This window comes from Stenella coeruleoalba, assembly GCF_951394435.1.
Source record: "Stenella coeruleoalba genome assembly, chromosome: 2".
NCBI lineage: Eukaryota > Metazoa > Chordata > Mammalia > Artiodactyla > Delphinidae > Stenella > Stenella coeruleoalba.
Window position 1 is genome coordinate 143,296,462 of NC_137147.1, and position 24,748 is coordinate 143,321,209.

The 24,748-nt window shown below is 48.9% G+C and overlaps 1 protein-coding gene across 4 annotated transcripts in view; it reads left to right on the forward strand.

Annotated features, from left to right (window-relative positions):
• DAPK2 (death associated protein kinase 2) overlaps nucleotides 1-24,748 on the forward strand; it is a gene marked incomplete at its 3' end in the record, with an annotated part of 119,106 nt that overhangs the window by 64,875 nt on the left and 29,483 nt on the right. For 2 of the 4 annotated variants that reach the window (XM_079913266.1, XM_079913265.1), the window contains exons 3-4: nucleotides 1,602-1,823; nucleotides 9,619-9,757. In XM_079913266.1, coding sequence (XP_079769392.1) covers nucleotides 1,602-1,823; nucleotides 9,619-9,757 — 361 coding nt within the window. Of the gene's footprint in view, nucleotides 1-1,601; nucleotides 1,824-9,618; nucleotides 9,758-19,655; nucleotides 19,946-24,748 lie in introns of those variants that run through there. The other 2 variants (XM_079913267.1, XM_079913268.1) reach the window with 2 other exon arrangements.

Consider the following 24,748-nt stretch of genomic DNA (forward strand, 5'->3'; position numbering starts at 1 on the left):
GATTATTCTAGTAATGGAGCGGTTCAGATGAGATGCTGTTTTCTGAGGTTGAGGCATATATCCAGAGCACTTGTGTGTAACTTTTACTCCAGAGCCACTAAGAGAGTACTTCTAAAGTGTGGAGTCTCATGGCCCCTTGTTTAGCCATTAAGCTGAACCTTAACATTTTCTGAGTTCTGTCTCAAGCAGTGGGTATTGTGGTTGGCAAGAAAACATGGGGCAGTGATGGAAGGGAAGTGGGAAGACCCACAGGAGGGTGGCCACTGGGCAATCACCAGGGACTTCGAGTGGTCCCCACCGACTGCCTGGACTGAGATGGTGAAACAGGAGGCCGCTGCCCTTTTCTCTCTGTGTGTGTGTGTGTGTGTGTGTGTCTGTGTGTGTGTGTGTGTGGTGGGGGGGCTGCCCCTGAAGCACTCAGGGAGGCTGGCCTAGGGCCACCTGCCACTCTGGCAAGGACACCATTTCATGATGGCTGTCTGGGTCCCTGGAGTGAAGGATTTTCAGGCCCAGCCCTGAAGGGCACTGAGCATCATCTTGACTCCTTTAACTATCTTAGTGGCTTTGTGAACAGTGGGCTGGGCACTCGGCCCTGGGGCCTGGCACTGCCATTAACTCTGTGATGACCTCAAGTGAGTCACTTGATGTCTCCTGTGCCTCAGTTTCCTAACATTTTACGATTCTGTGGTCCTATCAGTCTTCTCACCGTGATGAACACCCACTGTGCTTACTAACAATGTTAGGCTGCCTCCACCCCACCCTCACCTCCACCAGGATCCCCCCGAACCCAGCTGGCATAGCCTCTGGCCTCGTCCTTAAGTGCGTCATCCTCATATTAGCTCTGTCCCCTGTAGTCTGACTACTTGGCTCATGTCAGGTAATTGAGATCTTTATTTGTTGGGAGGGGTTGGAAACAAAGGTACAAACATGAGACTATAGAGCTGCTTTGTCCCCTCACAATTCCAAATAGATGAATTTGTACTTGCCTCCAGATAAGGGAGACCCAAACAAAGGATTGTTACTGTTAGTATTTTGCCCATGCTGACCATTTTTTGCTTTTTATTCTATTTATTTTTTTATTTATTTATGCCGCACCTCACAGCACGTGGGATCTTAGTTCCCCAGCCAAACCTGTGCCCCCTGCAGTGGGAGCATGGAGTCTTAACCACTGGACCACCAGGAAAGTCCTGCTTTTCCTTAAATATCTTTTCATTAAGTAGTATAAACCTCTGGACATTGTGATTTCATCTGGTAGACACAAGACAGGGGTTCTAGCTGAGGCTTTGGAACGATGAAACTGTGTCATCCAGATCAAACCAGTAGCCTTTCAGGGCCTCAGTGTTCCCATCTGTACACTGGGAGTGACAATACCAACATTCCTTCCTAGTAAAAGATAAAGGATTCATATGAACAGAAGGGAAGCCCAGTACTTACTCTGTCTCAGTCACTGGTTGATGGCCAGGTGGGGATGCTGTCTGGTGGCATGATTTGTCCTGCCCTGGAAGAATGACTCTGAGTTACTGTGACCTAGGGGTGACAACCAGGTCACTTCCCCAGTAACCACAGTGATGCCCTCCTTGTGTGGGTCTGTGTCCCCACAGCGGCCAGTTCGCCATCGTGAAGAAGTGCCGAGAGAAGAGCACGGGGCTGGAGTACGCAGCCAAGTTCATCAAGAAGCGGCAGAGACAGGCCAGCCGGCGGGGTGTGTGCCGGGAGGAGATCGAGCGGGAGGTGAGCATCCTGCGGCAGGTGCTGCATCCCAACGTCATCACGCTGCACGACGTCTTCGAGAACCGCACTGACGTGGTGCTCATCCTCGAGCTGTGAGTGGGTGCCTGGGACTGGGGGCGGGCGGGGCAGCAGGGCGCGGGGGAGCTCCAGCCACAGGCCCCAGAGGGAGCAACAACCTGACAGAAGCCCGACCTGGAGGAGATGAAGTCAGTGGGAAGTGGTTTCCTTCATTCACCCCATCCTCCTCCTGAACCCGGGCTTGCTGTGCAGCAGGGACTGAGGGCGAGGGTCTAGGTCTGACTTTCACTGGACCCTGGGGATCAGAGGGAAGAAGTGGGGAGTGCTGGGGTCCTTTCCTGGCTGGTGAGCACGTGGGAGGATGAGGGGGGCAGAGGGTGGAAGGCGGAGCAGGGGGCTGTCAGGGAGAGTCTGTTCTATGAGGAAGGGAAGAACAAACAGCCTCCAGGCTCTGCAAAGCCCTTCTCAGCCCTTTCCTGGGAAGAACCGCCCCGCCTTTGTGCTGTGTTTGATGCCTTTATTGTTATCATAGTAACTATTACTTAGAGGGCCCTGCTGTAAGCCAGGCGTTTGCTAGGTCCTTCGTGTTGTCTTGTTCAGTCTTCACAGAAGCTGTGTTCAGGGTAGTGTCCCACTTACGCCAAGAGGACTTTGTATTCACTTTGCTGAGAATGTCTGTTACCTCATTTAATCCTCATAACAGTCCTATCCCATGGAGACTCTTATTACCTGCATGTTACAGACGAGAACACTGAGAGGCTGGGTCATTTACAAGATCCTACAACCAGGAAGTGGCGGGGCCAGGACTGGGTCCAACGCTGCTTGTGCAGATAGCTATGCGCTTGAGGTGGGATGGCCTTGGGCTAGCCCTGTAGGGGAATCCTTCACGGTCTGGTGGAATTTGGATGGGTGACACCACGACTCCAGGGGTTGGTTGGCCAACTGGTGTCCCTCCTGGAGGTGCCCCCCATGGATTGGGGAGGTGGAGGTGGGCCTCCGGCGGTTAGTAGAGTTTGAGTTGGGCTGTGGCACAAGTTGAAATGGCTGTGTCTAGTCAAGCAGCAAGACCGGGTGTCAAGAATGTTCTGAGCCTCAGAGGCATGAGGCGTCTGCCAGTTAGCAGAGAGTGGTAGCATTTGTCTCAGCAATCCCTGACTTTGTGACCTGGGGCAAGTCACCTCACCCCTCTGAGCTTCAGCTCTCATCTATAAAGCAGGCAGCCATCCTTAACCTACCTGTGGGTTGGGTGGACCACCTGACATTTGAGACCATTCTAATTTGAGAACTATGCTCTGGTGTTGTCAGCCTATAGATTTATGTAGCAGATGGGCATTTGCATACTTTTGCATTGGATTCTTAAATTATCCATCTCAATATTTAAGTGCATAGAATTACCCATGCTCTCCCTTTGTCTAACTCCCAATGTCCTCTGTGTTTCTCCCAGGGACCTCTTAGCCAATTGGACCAGTCAGTGTATACACCTGCCTCACTCAGACAAGGCTGGTGGGTTCCCACAGATGTAGCCAGCCAATTGGATGGCCCGAGGTGTGGCAAGCCCCAAGACTAAGGGTTAGCACTGGTTCCCAGCAGAGAGTGACAAGCCCACCTTTGCTGGGAAAGCCAGGCCAATTCTTTAAAAGTCTGTTGTCAAAACTTTACAGCAACTAAAATGGATTACATTCATATGCCTACCACCCAAACACAGCTATTCGTTTCCCTGTGGTTCCTCTCAGTCTTTATCTATTTGCGTGCGAGCCTTGTACTTGTACAATTTCCTGCTCTACTTTGCCCCCAGTTAACATAATGCCACGAATAGCTTTTTCCCTTTTAACTGACTATATCATGTTTCATTTCATTACATACCCGGATCTCCCTGTTGTTGGACATTTGGTGTTTTAATTTCCAGCTTTTAACCATTACGCATTTTACTGCCATAAAACAACTTTCTTCCTGTGTTTTCCCCCTTTTCTTTTGGATTAAATTTTTTAGCCAGATCCTCAGGAATGGGGCAGTCGGGCTGACATTTTTAGGGCTCTTGGTATCCTCACTTTCATAGGACAGGTTAACCAGCATCACGTGTAACATGGGAGCGTTTCTTTCTGCCTGCAGCCTTGCCAGCCCTGGGTCATTTGTTTTAAGGCAGGGTTCATTATTGTCTTTTACAGTTATGATACTTTTTTGTCATTTTCACTTTTTTTTTTTTTTTTGCCGTACGCGGGCCTCTCACCGTTGTGGCCTCTCCCGTTGCGGAGCACAGGCTCCGGATGCGCAGGCTCAGCGGCCATGGCTCACGGGCCCAGCCGCTCCACAGCATGTGGGATCTTCCCGGACCGGGGCACAAACCCGTGTCCCCTGCATCGGCAGGCGGACTCTCAACCACTGCGCCACCAGGGTAGCCCTCATGGGCTTTTATGTTTGGACGTGGTGACCTCTGTTGGGCTGCTTAGGAGCCTTTGGCCTCCTGGTCCTCACTGTGCCCTGCTAGGCTAGTGGGTTTGCCTGGTACGTAAACACGGGTGTCAGAGCCCACCTGCTCAGTTGATATTTGCAGGGTTTGTGGATGGATCTACCTCTCAGCGCTGTTTAGTGCAGGGCTTCAGCTGAAGTGGTCAGTGCTCAGAGGACATTCCCAACCCTGATTTAAGTCCCCTTCAGCTGTTTTTACCCTGTCTATGATCGCCTGTGCAGCAGGACTGGTGATGGCAGGGTTGGGAAGGATTGAGTTGTCCATGTAAGTTGACTTCTGTAGGGTGTAAAGAATATTTTCAAACTCTCAGTAGATTAACTCATGCCACATGTGGAGCTGGCTCTGAAAAATGTAGGTCTGCCCTGGGAGGGTTGGGCAGCCCTTCCATCCCAGGCCCCTGACCTCTCTGGGGCCTCCCTGACTCCAAGCTGTGGAAAGCAATACAGCGGCGGGAGCATACCAGGGCAGGGCCCGACAGAGCGCTCCAAGGTGGTGGCAATGCTTCCCAGGCCTTGAATTGAGTCCAGCTTTCTGGGCCCCAACAGCTCTGGCAGCATCCTTCCCAAATCACTGCCTACACAGGTCATTTGAGCACTCCCTCTAAATGGTTGGTTGCTTTTGAAAGAGTTCTGAAAAGCATTTCTAGCAGCCGGATGAAACTGCAGGGAGGAAGGAGGCAAGGGTCAGATTAGCAGGAAGGCGACTGGTCCTGGGGACACTGGAGGAGAGCAGAGGCTGGCTCTTAGGTTTTGCTTTTCCTCTTTAAGTCAAATTGTTTAGGGGTGTGAGAGGAGAGAAGCTTGGGTAGAGTGGGGATGACTCCATGGCAGAGATCTTGGGGCTGAGAAGCCCTTGGGAGAAACTAGGTTTGGGGGTAGAAACAAAACCCAGGCTCCTTGATGGCCTTGAGAACAGGTGCCTGAGGATTGATGTGAGTGTCCCTGGCCTGGGTGTCCAGGGCTGGGACAGATACCCGGCAGGCTCATCCCACCTTTCCAAGTCTCTGGGGACAATTCTAAGGGTCACCATGGCTGTTCCCCTCTTCGTCCAAAGGAGATCATGTCTCACTCTGTCTGCTGCCCAGATCACACCTTCAAACAGAACAGCTGATTACTGTCCCCCAAAGTCCTCACCCTACCTGGGCCTTTACATCAGTAATTTTGGGTGACAGAACACATCCACATTATCATGAAGTTCTTTTACATTTACTCAGTGTTCTGTTTAAGGTAGGAAGGGCAGGATATGCCCGAGGTCACAGCCTTGCACCACCCAGCAAGGCTGGAAGTATAAAAACAAGGACTGGGCTAGGTCCTTGTGTTCCTGAGGGACACTGTGGATTTGAAAATTTACAGAAGGCTCTCGACAGGTCTCTTGAAAATGCCAAGACTTCACTTCTGTATGATACAGAATATTCTGTGCCTTGTTGATATTTTAAATGTCTTACTTCTTTCCTTTTTTTTTTTTTTATTCGCCCACCTTCTCTTGAATGTCTTGCACAAGGTGCTGTGGAAGCAAAGGTAATCTAGCTGGGGAGAGAGCCAGCCAGACAGTGGCAGCCCAGTGTGTTAGGGCACGGATGCAGTTGGACAGGGATGGCAGATGACAGCCTAGGGTTTGGGGTGGCTTTGGGTTTTCTTTTTTGCATCAGCAACTCGAGCCTTATCATATGGGTAGAGTGTGGTGAGAGGAACACGTGGTGCACCGGGATTGAGAAGATCTGGATCTAAATCCTGGTTCTGCCACTTACTAGCTGTGTCACCTTGGGCAAGTCACTGCTCTCTTGGGGCCCCAGTTTCCTTGTTTGGGAAACCAGGACAGAAGTTCCATCTACCCCTCAGGGCAGATGTGAGTCTCAAGTGAGAGAATGCTTGGGGAAGTAACATCACACAGGTGGCGAACTCTAAATAAACTCAAAACCAAGCCCTCTTCCAGCACTACCACCCCCAACAATGATATGGTGCATGGTACTGGACTGGGGTCTGGGACTTGGACATGGTCTTGACCATGCGCTCTCTTGCTAGGAGACCTTGCATGACCACTTCCCCTCCTGTGGGCTTGGTTTCCTCATCTGTTACGGAAGAACTTCCAAGTGATGATGGTTTCTGTGCAGGGGTCACTGAGGGAGAGCGAGGAGTTTGCTTCCCTAGAAGTTTACTGTTAGCCTCTTATTATGGAGGATTTCAAACATATACAGAAGTAGAGAGAAGGATGTAAGAACCGTCCTAGGCACATCCCCCAGCCTCACATTATCACCATTTTGCCAGTCTTGTTTTACATCAACTCCTACTTCCCCCGACTCCAACTGTTTGTTTGCTGCAGTACTTTAAAGCAAGCCTCAGACATCATGTCATTTTACATACAAACACTTTAGTATGCATCTCTCATTGACTGCAGTTTTTAAAATGCAGCCACCATGGATTTATCACACCTGACAGAATGATCCAGCCAGCCACGCCCCAGACCACTGAGGCTGTCTACACTCCAGTCCGTAGTGATATTCCTGATGGACCCAAAGATACCTTTTTACGGTTGTTTTATTTGAATTAGCATCCAAATGAGGGAAGTCCACATGCTGTGTCTGGTTCTTTTGTTTCCCATGTCTCTTATTCTATGGCAGTTCTCCTCCCCTCCCTTTTAAAATTATTTATTTATTTATCTATCTATTTATTTATTTTTGGCTGCGTTGTGTCTTTGTTGCTGCGCGCGGGCTTTCACTAGTTGTGGTGAGCGGGAGTTACTCTTCGTTGCAGTGCACAGGCTTCTTATTGCGGAGCACGGGCTCTAGGCTTGCGGTTTTCAGTAGTGTAGCTTGCGGGCTCTAGAGTGCAGGCTCAGTAGTTGTGGTGCACGGGCTTAGTTGCTCCGTGGCATGTGAGATCTTCCCAGACCAGGGATCGAACCCATGTCCCCTGCATTGGCAGGCAGATTCTTAACCACTGTGCCACCAGGGAAGCCCTCCCTCCCTTTTTGATGCCATTGATTTGTTGGGAGAATTAGGTCATTTGTCCTGTTGATTGTCTCACAATCTGGTTTCGTCTTATCCCTTCCTCATGGTGTTGTTTAACTTGTTCCTCTATGTCCTGTATTTCCTGAAACCTATAGTTAGACCTAAACAAGATACCCTTCCTATTGGTGATGTTCAGTAGAAATATAGTGCAAACCACATATGCAGTGGAAATGCCAGATTTTCCAGCAGCCATATTGAATAAGAAGTAAAAAGACCTAGATAAATTAGGGTTTTTTGTTGTTGTTGTTTTTGCGTTAGGCGGGCCTCTCACTGTTGTGGCCTCTCCCGTTGCGGAACACAGGCTCTGGACGCACAGGCTCACTCTGACCATGGCTCAGCAACCATGGCCCAGCCGCTTTGCGGCATGTGGGATCTTCCCGGACCGGGGCACGAACCCATGTCCTCTGCATCGGCAGGCGGACTCTCAACCACTGTGCCACCAGGGAAGCCCCGGAAATTAGTTTTAATAATATTTTTTATTTAACTCAGTATATACAAAATATTATCCTTTGAACATGTAATCACTGTAAAACTTATTAATGAGATAGTTTACATTCTTTTTCTCATCCTATGTCTTCAAAACCCAGTGTGTATCTTACACTTACAGCACATTTCAGTTCATTTGCAATGCAATGGTTAGAGTGCAATCCTGCCAAAAAAATAAAGTTGTATTTAAAGGAAAATATTTTACACCACTTCAGTTTTTGAAGTAAAATGAATTAAAATTTAAAAGTCAGTGCCTCAGTTGCATTGGCCGTATTTCAAATCCTCACTAGCCATATGTGACTAGTGGCTGCTATACTGGACAGCATATAGAGAGAATATTTCCATCACTGCAGAGTTCTGTCAATAGCACTGAACAAGAGGCTTAAGCAGGTTTAGGTTCCGTTTTTTAAGTTGCAGTACTTTGTAGGTGTTGCTGTATACTTCCTATTGTATGACATTGTGTTCAGTTGTTCTGTTTTTCATGATGCTATGATTGATGAGTGGGTCTATGTATGCTTCTGGACACTTTTAAAGAAAGGAAAAAAGATTTTGAGGCTCTTTATTTAGGATGGACTAGGTGGCAGGGAGTAAATGAGTCCCAAAACTGGGACAGAAGCCATTCTGGCCATATGAAAATCATTTGAGGACGCTCTGTGATATAGTGGTTGGGCGTCATTCTGCCTGGGTTTGAATCCTGATTCTACCACTTACAGGCTGTTTGACCTTGGGCAAGTGACTTAACCTCTCTGAGCCTCTGTCTCTTCAACTGTGAAATAGGAAACTAATAGTATTGTACTTTAGCTCATAGGGTATTGTGATGATTAAATGAGATAATGTACAAAAAGTATACATTATGCACAGAGTAAGTATTCAGTGAATATTAATTACCATTACTATGTTGCTGTTATTATAAAAATACAGGTTCTGAGGCCTTGCTGCTAGAGAATCTAATTTGGTAGGGTCAGTGGTGGGACCCGGAAATCTGCATTTTAAACAGGTTTTCCAGGTGATCCTGAGTTCCTGGACTCTCTGGCCCAGATCCCTTCCTGAGATCTTTTCCTGGGGTGACCCTTGGCTATGTTGCAGCTCCAGAGAAGCACGTGTTGGCTGGACACTCCAGCATCTGTCAGAGGCCAAACAAGCCCAGTAGGACTGCCAGATTTAGCAAATAAAAATCTCCTATTTTATCTGGCAACCATAAATCCCCAATTCAGATAAAACTGTAAACTAGTCTTTTTGCTCCATGGGTCTCTCTATTCCTGCCACATCAAACATAGGGTGCAGGAGCATGGAATGTGAGGACAAAAGCAGTATTTTAGAGTTTTTAGAGATGAATGTAATTAATGGGTCTTGATGTTTAAGTTAGGGACATGTCTTTGAAGAGGTCATCTTTTACAAGATGAAAGAAAGGGGCTTTGGGAACCATCTTGATCAGTCTGCTCATTTTGCAGGTGAGAAAACTGAGGCCTGACTGGAGGGGGCAGGGGAGTGAGTTGTCCAAAGCCAGTAGCAGGACTGGACTGGAACCTAAGTCTCCAGTTTCTGTCCCAGCATATGTTCCTCTTTGTCATCCCACAGCACTTGTTTCTGTCCTCTGTCACTTGAGTCATATGGTGGGGAGGGGTAGCACCTAGGATAACAAGGGACCTGGGCCTAGAGTGTGAGCAGAGACCCTTCTGGTGACACCCTAAGGGTGGTTCCTGCCCTTGTGATCCAAAGGGAGGAACATAGCAAGTAGAAATAGAAGGAAAGTCAGTCCCTGGGCTGGCTGGATAGAGCCCCAGAGATGAGTGAGGGGATTCTGCTAAGCACGGTGCCTGGAGACAGGGTCAGGGGTTACACCCATGGGCTTGGGCTCAGGACACACAGGACTGACTGGGCCTGGGCCCTCCTTACTGGTGTCTTGCAGAGTGTCCGGAGGAGAGCTCTTCGACTTCCTGGCCCAGAAGGAGTCCCTGAGTGAGGAGGAGGCCACCAGCTTCATTAAGCAGATCCTGGAAGGGGTGAACTACCTTCATGCCAAGAAAATTGCTCACTTTGATCTCAAGGTCAGTGGGGTGGGGGGGAAAGGGAAAAGAATCAGGTTAGGAAGAATGGGCCCAGTCTCTCCCAATGTCATTGCCAGGAGGGGTCAGCGCCCACTAGGCCTTCCTCCCTCATCTTACAGTTGAAAACTCTGAGCTCCTGGGAAAGAAATGATGCCACAGGAGTGTCCCCCTCCTGAGTTTCATTTCTCAGATAAGGTTTTTTTCACATAGGGGCTGATGGCAAGAAGCTTCTGAATCAGACCACTGGCACCTTATCTCTTTCAGGAAATACATAGGGTGTAGTTTTTAAATAAGTAAGCCAATGACAGGAAACTTGAAACCAAACCCATTTCACAAGACTGAACTTTTCAGTAACCAAGAGCTAACTCCTGAGCGGGCAGAGCTAGACGCATTCAGATGAATACTGCTGAGGTTGCCTGGCTCTCTGGACCCAGCACAGTGTCCAGCATCCTTTGACCAGAGGTTATAAATCTTAGAGCCCAGTGACCACTGGCTGTACTCCCCCACTCTGCCCCTTACTGTGGCCATAAAACTGATTCCAGGGGCCACTGATCATTTGTGGTAACTGGTATTCAGGGTCGAGAAAGTTCACTGTGACCACACAGGACTTCACAAAGCAAGAGTGTAGTCAGAGTAGAAGGATCAGTTCCCACAGTAGCTGAGCTCAGTTGCATAGGCTGATGAGCCTTTACAGTCACCGGAAGCATAAAGATCCCCCAACCTGTAATCAGAGGGACCCATTTATTGGGGAGGAGACCCACTGATTTTTTTTTTTCTCTTTTTTTGGCTGCATTGGGTCTTTGTTGCTGCTTGCGGGCTTTCTCTAGTTGCGGTGAGCGGGGGCTACTCTTCGTTGCGGTGAGCGGGGGCTACTCTTCGTTGTGGTGCACGGGCTTCTCATTGCAGTGTCTTTTCTTGTGGCGGAGCACGAGCTGTAGGCACACAGGCTTCAGTAGTTGTGGCGTGCAGGCTCAGTAGTTGTGGTGCATGGGCTTAGTTGCTCTGCAGCATGTGGGATCTTCCTAGAACAGGGATCAAACCCGTGTTCCCTGCATTGGCAGGTGGATTCCTAACCACTGCACCACCAGGGAAGTCCGACCCACTGATTTTTCTATCCAGAAATTACTTTTGTGTTTCAAGCATTGTGCTGGGTGCCTGGGTGTTGCTACAGGTACAAAATCAACTGAGTTTGAACTTAGTTCCTCTTTTCCAGGAACTTGTGCAGGAATCATAAAAGAGAGACCAACAACTCTAAGTGCTGTGATAGAGGGAAGTACTGGGGGGCTAGGAGTCTAAATGAGAAGCCATCTAAGTCAGACTGGAGTATCCGAGAGGGGCTTCCTGGAAGAGGTGGTATTTGAATTGAGTTTTGAAGGACTGCCAGGAGTTATCAGAGGGGACGGGCCTTCTAAGGAAGTGAGGCCAGCAGGTACATGGTCCTGAAATAACACAATGCATTCAGGATAGTACAGGCAAAGGGTGAATGTGCTGAATGGAGAAGCCAGGAGGAGAGCAGGAGGCAGACACAGGCCATGGGAGCTAAGCCAGGGTGGTTGAACTTTACACTGAGAGACATGGGCCAGATGAGCAGGGAGGTGAGGCGAGCAGATGTGTGTTTCAGAAAGGGCCCTCCAGCTGGGAGCACGGATAGAATGGGGACAGTAATCTGGGTGGGATGTGGCAAGTGCCAAACTAATTTGAGGAGGGGATAGAGTCAAGACCTTTTATAGAGGTTGCTCTGAGGATTGATTAGGTACCTAACTAGATGTGGGACATGAGGGGGAAGGCAGAGTCCAGGATGACACCCAAGCTCTGGCTGGCAGGGCTGGCCCAGAGACGGTATGGTGTCTTGTGGTCTCAGAGGCTACATCAGGGTGTGGGCTCACGTCCCGTACAGGGATCCCACCCCAGCTCTTACTGTGCCCCGTGGGGTGACCTGCTGTGAGTCTCCCCTCCTTAGGCCAGATTGTCGCAGTATTTTGAATTCCTCCTATAGAAGACATCTTGCAGAGTCTCGCACAGGTGTCACGGGGTAAAAGTCAGGGTCACTGAGGAGTGTGTGGCCTGGGCAGGGCTTTGGACCTCAGGGTATTCACACACCAAGCAGGAAACGGGCTACCTGGATCGCACGTGTGTCTCCTTCCTGATAATGCTATGGGTAGTTGACTTATTTTCTCTGTCTTCGCTGGCTCCAGGAGGCTGGCCTCCGAATGGCCTCCTTTGTCTTTTCTCTCATGGGGCTGGTAGAGGCAGGCGTGTGGAGTCCACAGGCCCCGATGACTAGAGCATGTCCATACTGTACGGTTGGCTTCTATGGCAGCTTGCTGAAGTGGGGGGAGTTGTAGCCCGGTCAGGGCTTCACCCTCACTCTACCGTGTACCAGGAAACAACTGAACCTCGGTTTTTCAGCTTTAACACAAATGATAATGCTTACCTGTCAGAGTTGTAAAACTGAGAGAGAAGCAGCATCAAGTTCTGGGTACCAGATAGGTCCTCTGTAACAGCAGCTTCCCAGAACAGAGGAAAAGAAAACACACCTCCTGTTACATAGACTAGGAAAACGAAGCCTGCTAGTGCAATTCTAAATGGCCCAGCAGAGAGCTGAGATTGGTTGCTAGGTGGGGCTACTGGTGGGCGATCTTGTCTGGCTCCTGGGCTCAATCTGGACGTTTTCCACAACCTGGAGACAGTCTGGGTTTCCCCTGGATGCAGGTAGGTTGAGGATACTGCTGACCCCTACCCTGCCTTGTATCCTTAGAGGGGTATGGACAAGAAGCCTGCTGACTCCCCTACCCGTGGGTCCCTTGGCCCAGGCCCAGCTGGGCAACTTCAGAAGTGATGAGTAGCTGGAACTCAGTGGGATCACCTCGTGATTGACTAGACACTTCCTGGAGCTAGCATGTGGGTCTGTGTTCCCCTTGGCTGGAACTTCCTGCCAGCTGGAGGGATCATGCAGAAGGTCCAGCTGGTAGCTTAGAGGGGACTTCTTGGTTCCATGTTGTTTCCCACCATATGAAATTCATTTTATATGAATACATTTCTCTTCCTGATTCTCCTTCTCCACGAGGGACCTCTGCTTTCCCCTCCTCTTGTATTCTGTTACTCCTTGCCAAGTGAGTCAGGCTCGCTTGGCTGCCCCATGAGCACAGCCACCATTGTTATCTCCACGCCCCTGCTCATGACCTGTTCTCCACGCTCACCTTCCAGCCGGAAGGAGCAGGTGATGGCGGAGGATCAGCTCTCTGGCCTGCCTTTGGAACAGGAATGACCTCTCCTCCTGTGTCAGCCATTGTGCTGGAATGGTAAGGCTCTATCCCTGCTTATGACACACTCCCAACCTTGTGGCAGAGAGCAAGTGAATGGAAAAATTAATGTACAATAAACAGCCTTGGTTAAAACAGATCATGGCATGCTGTTGCCCAGAAATCTGTGGCAGACCCTTGTCACCCATAGGATAAAAGAACCCCTTCTCAGCATGGGGTTTCTTAAACTGTTTTAAATGTTAAAATGTTTAAACATTTTAAAAATGTTTCTTAAACATTAAGGTCTTTCTTAAACTGCCTGAGCCCTGATTCTGGCCTCATCTACCTTTCCCCACTTGAAAACACTAGCCCCAGGCACCAGGATGACAGATACATGTCCTGGCCCCTCTTCTCTGTTCATGCTGTTCAAATCCAGGAAGCTGCTCGTCTTCCTTTTCTCTGCCTATGGACTTCCTGCTCATCCTCCAGGCCCAGCAGAAATGCTATTTCCTCGGGTAAGCAAGCCTTTCCCACGCCTGCCAAAGCATAACTGAGAACCAACCTGCTTCCCTGCTTATCTTGCCCCTTGTATAGACTTCCATTGACAGCATTTATCACCGAATTCTCAGTTCTCTCTGGGCATCACTTTCTTCTCTTGTCTCTAGCGCAGTGCCTGACATATGAGTTACTCATCGTTGAATGAATGAGTGAATGAAGGCAGGAATGGTTTAGTAAGACAAATGCATGCATGGATATCATCTGGAAAATGCAAAAGAGGTGGCAGGCAGATTTCAATTCAGTGATGTGTCATTTATTGAGGGACTATTGTACACCAAGGGGTAGAGTGACAAGCATCAATAAGATATGGTATCTGCCTTCCAAGGGTCCACCACCCACGGGGAGATGGCTGCAGTGAGACTGGTGCCGAGGCCATCTAAAATAAAATCTACCCATGACACTCACTAAGAAACACTCACTTCCGAGGGGTAACCTCTCTGCCTCAGCAGCATGAATACCATCCCAGTGTGTGGTGTAAATTCACCACAGACAGGCCCGCTGGTGTGGGTAGGTAGAGGGGGTGCAGGTAGATGATGTGTTTACCACTGAGGTACAAGGTATTGTCACTTTTTTACACATAAAGCAATTGAGATTCAGAGAGGTTAAGTTACTTGTCCAGGACCACACAGGTACTAAGTGATAGGGCTGGTACTTGAACTTAGCCAGTGAGGAGACACTAAGCACAGCTGAGTATCACCAGCTTTTATTTCACCAGGTTCTAACAGTATGGATTTCTTACTTGCTTGCGTCATGCCTTTTACATATAGTTAATCCGAAGGTTTATACTGTGCCATAAATTTATCCTTTGCACAGTTAATTTCTCATCTGGTTACTGAGTTTTTCTTTCTAATACGTTATTCCTCATAGTTAAAAAATTAATTTGTATTCTATTAATTGCTATAAAATGTGCATGCATTTGAAAGTAGATCTTACAAGAATGAGATGATTTCCATACTAAAACCTTGGAACATGAAATAGAGGTGAGACTTGGCAGTTTTGACTGTCAAGATAGGTTCGGGTGAGATTGTAAAAGTTTAGGGCAGGGCTTCCCTGTTGGCGCAGTGGTTGAGAGTCCGCCTGCCGAGGCAGGGGACGCGGGTTCGTGCCCCGGTCCGGGAAGATCCCACATGCCGCGGAGCGGCTGGGCCCGTGAGCCATGGCCGCTGAGCCTGCGCGTCCGGAGCCTGTGCTCCGCAACGGGAGAGGCCACAATAGTGAGAGGCCCGCGTACAGCAAAAAAAAAAAAAAAAAAAAAAAAAGTTTAGGGCAGAAGTTTGTATAGGCAGTCAAAGCCATAGAAGACTTTTACCCCTCAACATCTTTTATTATGAAAACATTTCAAAATGTCTGAAGAAATTAGAAGAACCATACAATGAACACCATTATGCCCTCCTCCTGCATTCAACATTTGGCCACATTTGCTTTACCTCTTTCTCTCTTTAAAAAAGAAAAAAAAATTACATTTATATAAAAAGCATTTTATATGTATACACACACACACACGTGCATATGTGTGATTTTTAAAATTAAAAATAATATCTAAAAAAAATATCTAATAAAAATTTAAAAGTATTAAAATGTATGTAATTTATTAAAATTATGGTATAATTGGAAAGAAAATTGTAGCTATCTTGACACTTCACTCTAAACACTTCAATAAGCATCTCTCAAGATTAAGTTCAGTCTCCTATCAACCCACAGTACCATTATCACACTTAAGAAAATTAACAATAATTTGTGGAAGACCTTTAATTGGTAAAAAAAAATTATTCTATTTCTTATTTAGAAAGAAAATTCTCCTGGCAGTGGAGAGAGAATGGATGGGAGAGAGTAGGCCAGTTGGAGGTAATGATAAGACTGTGGGAAAGAGATGAACCGAAGGTACCCCATAAACTTTTCTTAAAAAATGAAGTCAATGGTCATTTATGCTATTATAAAAAGTAACAAAATACAGAAACATACAAAGAAGTTACCTGCAGACTCTCTACTCCAAAATAATCATTATTAACATTTGTTACATTTTCTCCAGCTTTTTCTGAACAGGGTGTGTGTGTGTGTGTGTGTGTGTGTGTGTGTGTGTGTGTGTGTGCATGTGCGTGCGTGCATGTGTGTGTGTGTGTTAAGGTGTTATAACTATACTACTTCTACAATTTCCTCTCCTGCTTTTTCCACTCTACATTCTAACCCAAGCAGGCCACATGGGCTCTGTAGTGATTTACTTTGCTGTTGAGGCTTTTATACAAGTCTTTCTGATTTCCTTACCCTCTTGGCAAGTTCTGAGGGTGGACCCTGTTTCCGGTTCCTCATACCCAAAGCTTAGCTTATGCCCCAGCCTCAGTATGTGCCCCATGGGCTCTTCATCTCAGCTCCATGCATCAGCATGGGAGCCCAGAGCCCTAGGGATGCATCCTGGCTGCTTCATCAACTACTGCAGGGCCACCCTAGGGTGACCCGAGGAGAAGTGAAATGAGGACACAGAGCTCCTAAATGGTTGAGGGAAGGAACAAAGTGTGGCAAAAATTAAACTATGGAGAGCCATAATTGAAAGAGTTGAAATATAGCAGTAAATGTGTGAATTGGGAGCATTAAACCAACAAGCTGCTTTTTATGAGATACAGCAGGAGGCCACATGGGAAGTGGAAAGAGGAGAAGATTGTGGGTCAAGCCTGCATTTAAGTCTCACCTCTGCTAGGTAGGGTTGGGGAGGTCATGGCTCTGACCTTTCCTGGCCTTGAAAATGGAGATAATATTGCCCCTCACTTCCTCACCCAGGAATGGAGTGAGGGGCCAGGGGGAGATCAGTGTTTCTGAAAGGTCCCTGTAAACTCTAAGACTCCTTCCAAGTGCTGGCTGTGAATTTTAACTAGCCTCCCTATGAGGCCACATTTCTCCCTATTCCTCTCTTTCCTCCAAAGGGATTCAGAAAGGGAGGTGGGCATGGAAGCACCCAAAGGGGTAATGAATAAGGTGGTGCTTTCCTACCACCAGGCTGGGCAGATTCCCAACGTGGCAGGACACTGTGTGAGGTTGATATGGCTTGGAGTGAATATCATGATCCCTATTTTACAGATGAGGAAACAAAGACAAAAAAGCCGTGCCCTCCTCCTCTTTTGTCCTTACTACCTTTGCCATCACCATTAGGTGCTCAGAGTCTCTTTGCTACTTCCAGCTGCCCACGGCCATCCACTCTGGGCCCCTGCCCAGGCCTGGCCTCCACCGAAGTATCATGTCTTCAAATAGTACCTTTTAGGTTCCATTCACATCTCTACCATTAGCCCTCCCCATGCAGCTGATCTCAGTAGGAGTGAAAGAACCTGATTCTGGAAGTGGTAAAGGGTGGTGGAAAGGTATCTTGGCATGAAAAAACCTGGGTGAAAACCTAGCTGCACCACTTCTTAGTCATGTGGCCTTGAATAAGTTAATTAACTTCTCTGACCCTCAGTTTCCTCATCTGGGAAGCACAGACAGTAACTTAGTCTACTCAGATTCTGTGCAGTGGTGTTCTGGTAGTAGCTGGATCTCCAATAAACATATGTACACACACACTAAATTATTATAAAGTCTACTGATATAAAGGTTTATAATGTAATTTACAAGTAATAAAATATATAAGACTTTTATTTTGTAAATTTCACAAAAATAAATTGATTCTTGTAGAGCACTTTTCTTGGTTTTTGCTGACGTCTTGTATCAATACCAACCTATGGATGCAATAGACAAATGAGTGTAGTTCCAACAGGACTGTTTGTTGATATTTTTGTTTATGTTAATAAGTAAGGTGAAAATGAAGCAATGAAGACGTGTGTTGGAGCTTTACTTGTTTTCCAATGACATGAGTGACTTCTTTGCTGAATTGGATAATGGTTTCTGAATATTGAAAAATATTTCTTCAATTTTCTCTGCTAGCACAAAATAATGGCTATAGACACGACACCCTTATAAGTTTAATCTCTGTTATTAAGTGATTTTCTGCAGCACTTCCTAAGTCTAGGATCAAGAAATCAAGTCCTGATTTGTAGTGTCTGTGGATTTCTGTGGTATAAATACACCCACTGGGGCCAATTTCAAGGCACCAACTTGATGACACTGACTAGAGCTAGGAAGAGGGGTGCAGTAACATACCATGATGAAGTATTTCCCCCATTCAGAGATAAAAGGCATTAAGTAACCTCAAGAACATAGAAAATAATAAAATATAATAGAAATAAAGAAATAAAATATAATAGAAATTTATACTTCCTAATAGAAATTAGGAAGTAATACGTTTTTAAAAATGTATTTATTTATTTGGTTGCGTGGGGTCTTAGTTGCGGCAGGCGGGCTCCTTAGTTGTGGCGTGCATGTGGGATCTAGTTCCCTGACCAGGGATCGAACCCCGGCCCCCTGCATTGGGAGTGTGGAGTCTTATCCACTGCGCCACCAAGGAAGTCCTGGAAGTAATAAGTTTTAAGTATTTTAAATATAATTTAATTAAATATGTTTCTATAATTTAATTTTTAATATTAAAATAATATTCGTACATAGCTCAGTTTAACAACTGGCTTACAACATTCTTGCAAATTTAACAGCAGGCTCTCATGAGCCGGTAGGCACCAGCTTTAGCCCACCCCCAGCTCTCTGAGACTCTGTTGGTGAAAGCATTTTGTAAACAGGACAGTGCTACCTGCAGGCCAGCTGTGGTGGTGGCAGCAGTGGTGTAACGATAAGAATGGCAGCCAGCATTTACTGAGGCTGTAGTAAATGTGCAGGCTCTTCCCTGAGTGCTCTGCATGCGTTTACTCCTTTTAACCACATGACGACCCTGTGAGGGAGGGAGGTTCCATGGTCGTGGCCATTTTATAGAAAGGGGAGGTTGCTCAGGGGCTCCTAGGTTTTCTTGTGCCTCCTCAGAACCCCTTACCATATTAACATTCCCGTTTCGCAGATGAGGGGCCAAGGATCAGAGAGGTGAATGACTTGCCGAGGTCACACAGCTAGCCTGGGGCAGAAGCAGGGTTCAACCCAAGTCTGGGGACTTCCCTGGTGGCACGGTGGTTAAGAATCCACCTGCCGATGCAGGGGACACAGGTTCGAGCCCTGGTCCGGGAAGATCCCACGTGCTGCGGAGCAGCTAAGCCCGTGCGCCACAACTACTGAGCCCGTGTGCCACAACTACTGATCCCACGTGCCACAACTACTGAAGCCCGCACGCCTAGAGCCCGTGCTCCGCAACAAGAGAAGCCACCGCAATGAGAAGCCCGCGCACCGCAATGAAGAGTAGCCCCCACTCACTGCAACTGGAGAAAGCCCGCGCGTAGCAACAAAGACCCAACTCAGCCAAAAATAAATAAACAAACAAATAAATAAATAAGTTTATTTATTTATTAAAAAAAACCAAGTCTGTCCAATGAGAGGGCCCTCTTTAGTGCTGGTTCCCCAAACACTGGGCGCTATATGATTTTGACTTTCTTGCAGAACTTGCTTTAGAAAACCAATTCTGGAGCCTCACTCCTGGTGGGTTGATTTAATTGCTTTGGTATTTTTAACACAGTCCCCAGGGGATTCCAATGGGTAACTAGCTCAGATGGGCCCCAAAGCACAGCTTGGGGCTCAGAGTGCCTGGATTCAGGCCCAGGTTCCTCACTGGTTAAATGGAGGCTCCGGCCATCCACAGCTTGGCGGCTGTGAGGAATAAGGTGATGTGTGGGGAGAGCCCAAGGCAAATGCTGGTTGTCGTGTGGCACAGGCCAGAGAGCCAGCATTGCTGATTGGCCCACGGCTGAAACCCAGTGGTCCTAGAATGGCCTTGAAAGTGAATTTTTATTTCCCTCCCTCTACCCAATAAGAGCACAGAGACAGTAGGTAGTGGTTTTCTCTGACTTTACCAGGCAGGGCTTCTAGAACCATGCAGCAGCCTCCCATAGAGAAGCAGGCCGTGAGTGAATGTCCAGAAGCTGTGGTTTAACAAATCCAGTGCAGCTGGGTTGGGGCCCTTCCCTAAGATGTGCGATTTCTAGGAAGAACATGGAGCTGGAGGGACTTCCCTGCTGGTCCAGTGGTTAAGAATCCACCTTCCAATGCAGGTTACAAGGGTTCGATCCCTGGCCGGGGAACTAAGAATCCACATGCCGCGGGGCAACTAAGCCTGCGCGCCTCAACTAGAGAGCCTGCATGCCGCAAACTACAGAGCCCATGTGCTCTGGAGCTGGCGCGCCACAACTACAGAGCGCTGAAACTAGAGAGAAACCCACGCCGCAACGAAGAGCCCAAGCATTCTGGAGCTTGCGCACTGCAACAAAGATCCCATGTGCCACAACTAAGACCTGATGCAGCCCCCCCCCCAAAAAAGAGGAACGCATCAGTTAAAAAAAAGAAAGAAAGAAAAACATGGAGCTGGACCAGCAAGCTGGTGAGTTACCAGAGCTGAGATGGAAATGCCAACTTTGCCAGCCGGCTGGGGTGATCTAAGTGGGCACCCTTACATCAGCTAGAGGAAGCGAGGCAACATGGGAGAGGAGAGAGCACACAGGCATCTTGGGCAAGCGTTTAACCTCTCTGAGCCTTGACTTCTTCATCTGTAAAATGGGATGATGACGGTACCTACCTCAGAGAGTGAGAATCAAATAAGAGGTGTGTAAACGCTTCGTAAACTAAGTGCTGTAGGTTTTGTTATGCGTGAAACTTCAGATTGGGTGCCTTTGGAAACACAGGAAGAGCAGGCCCTGCCCTCAGCAAGTGTGCAGTCTAGTGGGGGAGGCAAGACTAACACATAAAGATCTTGGCAGTGCTTGGTGCTGCAGGTCAAGATTGCTGCACGAGTGTGGAGCTGGGAGAAAGAAGGAGGGCTGGGCTGGGTATTCAGATGATGCTTCCTGGAGAAGATAGCATTTTGACTGGGCCTGGAAAGATGGGTAAGAGCTCAATAGGCAGATGATAAAGACCTCTGGAGAGGAGCGGCAAGATCAGGAAAATAAGCACAGAGATGATGACAACGGCTACAGGCCACTTTATATGCCTTGTTTTATCCTCTTAGTAACCCTCTTGAGGTAGGTTTTATTGTTACCCCTAATTTACAAGTGAGAAGCCTGAGGCCGAGAGAGGTTAAGTAACTTGCCTGGTGTCAGACTGCTGGTAAATGGCAAAACTGGTATTCGAATCCAGGTTCTAAGGCTCTTAGTCATTGTCTATGTTGACTCCCTAAAAGCAGGTTGTGCAAGAGACACACATGACTGCGCCGATTCTTTCATTCCTTTACCTGGTAAACCATTCCTGAGCATCTGCTACATTGCAGCCCCTCTTGGGTGCGAGGGATGGAAAAGAGAGGCAAAGCCCCTGTCCTCCCCTGTGGGGCCTCAGGTTAGTGGGGAGAGGACATGTAAGGGAGTAGTTGTAGTGCAGTTGGTTCTCTGCCAGAGGTTATGTCCATGTACCTTGCCGGCCCTTGGGTAGAAACAACTAGCTGTGTGTATTGACGGGGAGGGGGTCACAGAAGATGTTCCAGTGGGTGGAGCTGGGTGGTGAGAGGGGAGGAAGCCTGTCAGGAAGGCGTTCCAGCAGAGTGAACTGCAGGTTGGGGTGGGGGTGATGAAGGTCCACTGGCATGCAGCAGAGGGTGTGCTGTCCAGAGGTGGGAGGGCCTTGAATGTTGATGAAGGTGGACGTTGGGCCCGGGGTGCACTGGAGCCTGGTGGGGAAGGGCTGCCTGTGGTCTCATCTACAGTGTGCTGGGGGGTGGGTGGGGAGAATTTGCTTCAGCACCATGGAAACCTGCCCACAGAGCCCTGGCAGCATGCGGCCCTGCTTTCTCAGGTTGCCCAGCACTTGCTGAATAACCCGGGACTGTGCTTGACATTTCCAGGGAAGGTTCCTAGACAGCTTCCGTGTCCCCACAGCACAGGCCTGGCTGGGCTGCAGCTCTGCTGAGCTGGGCAGCCTCACCTGGTGATGGGCAGGCCGTGCAGGCGCCTGGAGAGGGCACTGGGCCGAGGGTCAGCAGACTTGGGCTCTGCTCTTTGCTTGGTATCCTTGGCAGTTTCTTGACCTCTCTGGGCAGCTCTGCAGCATGAAGGAACTAAATGGTCTCTGAGGTCCCTTGCAGCCCCAACATTGTGAGTCTGGTGGGGGGGGAAACGGGATGGGGGAAGGCAAGCAGAAGATGAGTGGGGGAGGAGGCAGGTCTGCGAAGGGCAGGTTCTTCAGATTCAGCAGGGTTTCAGTAAAGTTCCCGGGGATGACTGTTGTCACTGCTGCATCCCTGAAAGGAGAGAGCAAACATAGCCACCCTGCTCTGAAATCTCCTTGGGCACCGCTCCTTACATGGACCATCTCCCTGAATTCTCAGGACACTGTATGCCTTGGTAGGTGTTCCCATTTTGCAGATGGGGAAACCAAGGCTCCAGGAGGTCCAATGACTTTGCCCAGGTTTCACTGTGAGAGGTAGAGGTGGAATCTGAACCCAGGCCTGACTCTAAGCTCAGGTCTTTGGCACCTTACTTCATAGATCCCCTGAGGCTGCCTTCACCCTGCAGGGACTCTTAGACATGCTGTACCAGACCAGTAGGGATCACCCGACAAGGGTCCCACCTGGAGGATCAGCTTCCAGATGACCATAGTAGGTGCCTCAGGCCAGATCCACTGGGCTGCTGAAGGGCACATTGGCCCACAGCTGTCTGCCTGATGGGCCGAGTTGGTGGCTTTATTTTAACAGGTGGGGAAAATTTCACCTCCTGGTGGCTACGCCATGGGCCCAGGGCTCAGCAGTGACGGCATCTATGGAAATGTGATCCCTTCCTCCAGCTGTGCTTTGGAGGTGACGTCAGGTGTGTGGGTGAAGTATTTGGTTGAAGTAAATAAAGCTGGAGGAGAATGACAGGAGTGAGGGAGTGTGGATGGGCTCGCACTATCCCAAGGGCAGCCTGGCTTGGCAGTCTGCTCTTCTTTCCTGCCCTGGAACCAGGAGACCTGAGGCTTTGTGGTCCTGCCTTGGGGCCCAGAGGGGTGGGAATTGGCCCAGCCAGCTTGGAGGATGTACCACCTGGCAGCTACAGGGCCTAGAGTTTGAAGGGGCTTTGGCTATCATCCAGGGTCTCTTGAAGTTGGGAGACAGAGGCCCAAAGAGAGGAAGTAGCCTGCTTAAGCTCACACAGCCTTGGGTGGTGGAGTTGAAATTGGAATTTCCCAATACCCAGGCCTGGGCTGTTTTCCACCACCCTACCCTGTTTGGGGAGCGGGGAAGCGAAGAAGCTTAGACCAAACCCTTGGGGGAACTGCCTCTTTGCTGCCCTCAGACCACCCTTCAGACCCTCCCTGAGTCCCTTTTCCCTCTTGATCCAGCCCTATACCAGCGCTGTGGGGAGGTGTGCTCTCGGGCGCCCCTAGTGGTCGAGGGCCTCCATGGCGCAGAAAGGGAAGAGCCACTAGCCCCCAATTCCTTCAGTTCACTTCAGCGAATTGTTATGAAACGTGCAGGATGCAGGACACCATAGGGGATGCCAGGAACTTAAAACTGATTGAAATTTTTCCCAAGGAGGCTACCACCCAGGAAGGCTGCATCACGATACGAGAGACAGCCTGCAACTAGGGCCACTCACTCGTAAGCATGTTCGGTGCTGAGGGGGTTAGAGCACAAGGTCAAGGGCTGCTTCATTGAAAAGCAAGGGAATAAAAGGGGGCAGAGATAGGGGATAGGCTCTGAAAGTGTGAGGAAGAGGGCATTCTAGGCAAGAGGAAGAGCCAGAGTAAAGGATGGAATAGAGATGTCGTCCTGGGCCTGGTAATGCTCATCCTGAGGGGATATAGGACAGGTGATGGGCAGTGAGGCTGGAAAGTGCAGAGCCTCAGATGCCTCAAATATCAGGCAGGGCATTTGGAGTTTCTCTGGTGGTCAGTAGGACCACTGAAGATATTTAACCAAATAGGGTGCTGTGGTGGAGAGAGCAGGAGCTGGACTTCCCGGGAAGCTCATCCTGACTCTGCCATTATGAGCTGTTGGACCTTGGGTGCATGTTTTATCATTCTAAGCCTCTGTTTCCTCATCTGTGGGATGGGGTTGATAATAGTACCTACCACTCAGGGTGGCTGCAGGGATGACATAGAGCACTAGTGCAATGCCTGCCTTGGTAGAGGTGCAGTAAGTGTCAGTCCCTACCTTGCTTCCTCGCCTCATCAGATTATTACTGGAGGTTGGGATAGCAAGAAGGAAGCCTTGCTGAAAGTCAGAGAAGCTGCAGATATGGGGTCCAGGTCCCCTGGCCAGCCTAGAATCTCCTTGGTAGCCTGGGCAGGAAGTAGGAAGCATTGGTGGCGGGGAGCCTGTGACCTCTGTGTACTCCCAGTCAGGGCTGGTCTGAGGTGAAGGTGCATCTGGTCCAAATGATCCAACTTGTGAGAAGTGAGTGAGGTGGGGACAAGGACCCAGGTCTCCACCACCTAGCAGAGCATTCTTGGGGGGCCCCACCTCCCAGCCTGAAACCCCTAGACCCCCGTCACTTTATGCAGACCTATCTTGGGACTCTCTTTGACAGGACCTCTGTTTTCTCACTGAAATGAGGGGGTTCATCCCAGGAGGTCCTGACGCTCCTTTCTGAGTCTCTGGACACAGCACGAGGGCCAGGCCAAGGGCGGGGCATGGGGCTGCTCACCAGGGTGAAAGCATTACAGGAAGAAAGGCATCCTGGGATGGGAAACAGGTGTCGGGGCAGGAAAATAGCTGTGCCTGAGCCAGGGTGCGAGTTTGCCCCAGGCTGCTAGGCCCAAGCTGCATTCCCACTTCTTCCTGGGATAGATTCCCAGGACCCTTGAGAAGCAGGGAAGGGGGACCATTTAGTTTAGTGGTTAGGAGCACAGGCTTTGGAGTCGGACAGAAAGAGGTTAAACTCCCTGGTCCATGAATCAGTATTTTTTCAGTTTTGGTTTCTTTTCCTAAGAAAGAGGAATGATAAACACCCACCGTATAAGGTAGTGAGAGGGTCAATGAGGTATAAAGTATGTCATGTGCCTGGTTAGCACTGGACCTGCACATTGTAGGGATTTACTAAATGGCGCCTGTCTTCACTCGGGGAACATTTACCGAGCACCTGGTGGATGTCAGGCTCTATGCTAACCTTTGGGTAGTTGATAGGAGTTAAACCCTCGGGAAGCTCTTAGCCCAGTGGGGCAGACAGGTCAGTAAACTGACAAGCTCGAGGCAGTGGGAAAAGCACTGAAATAGGGG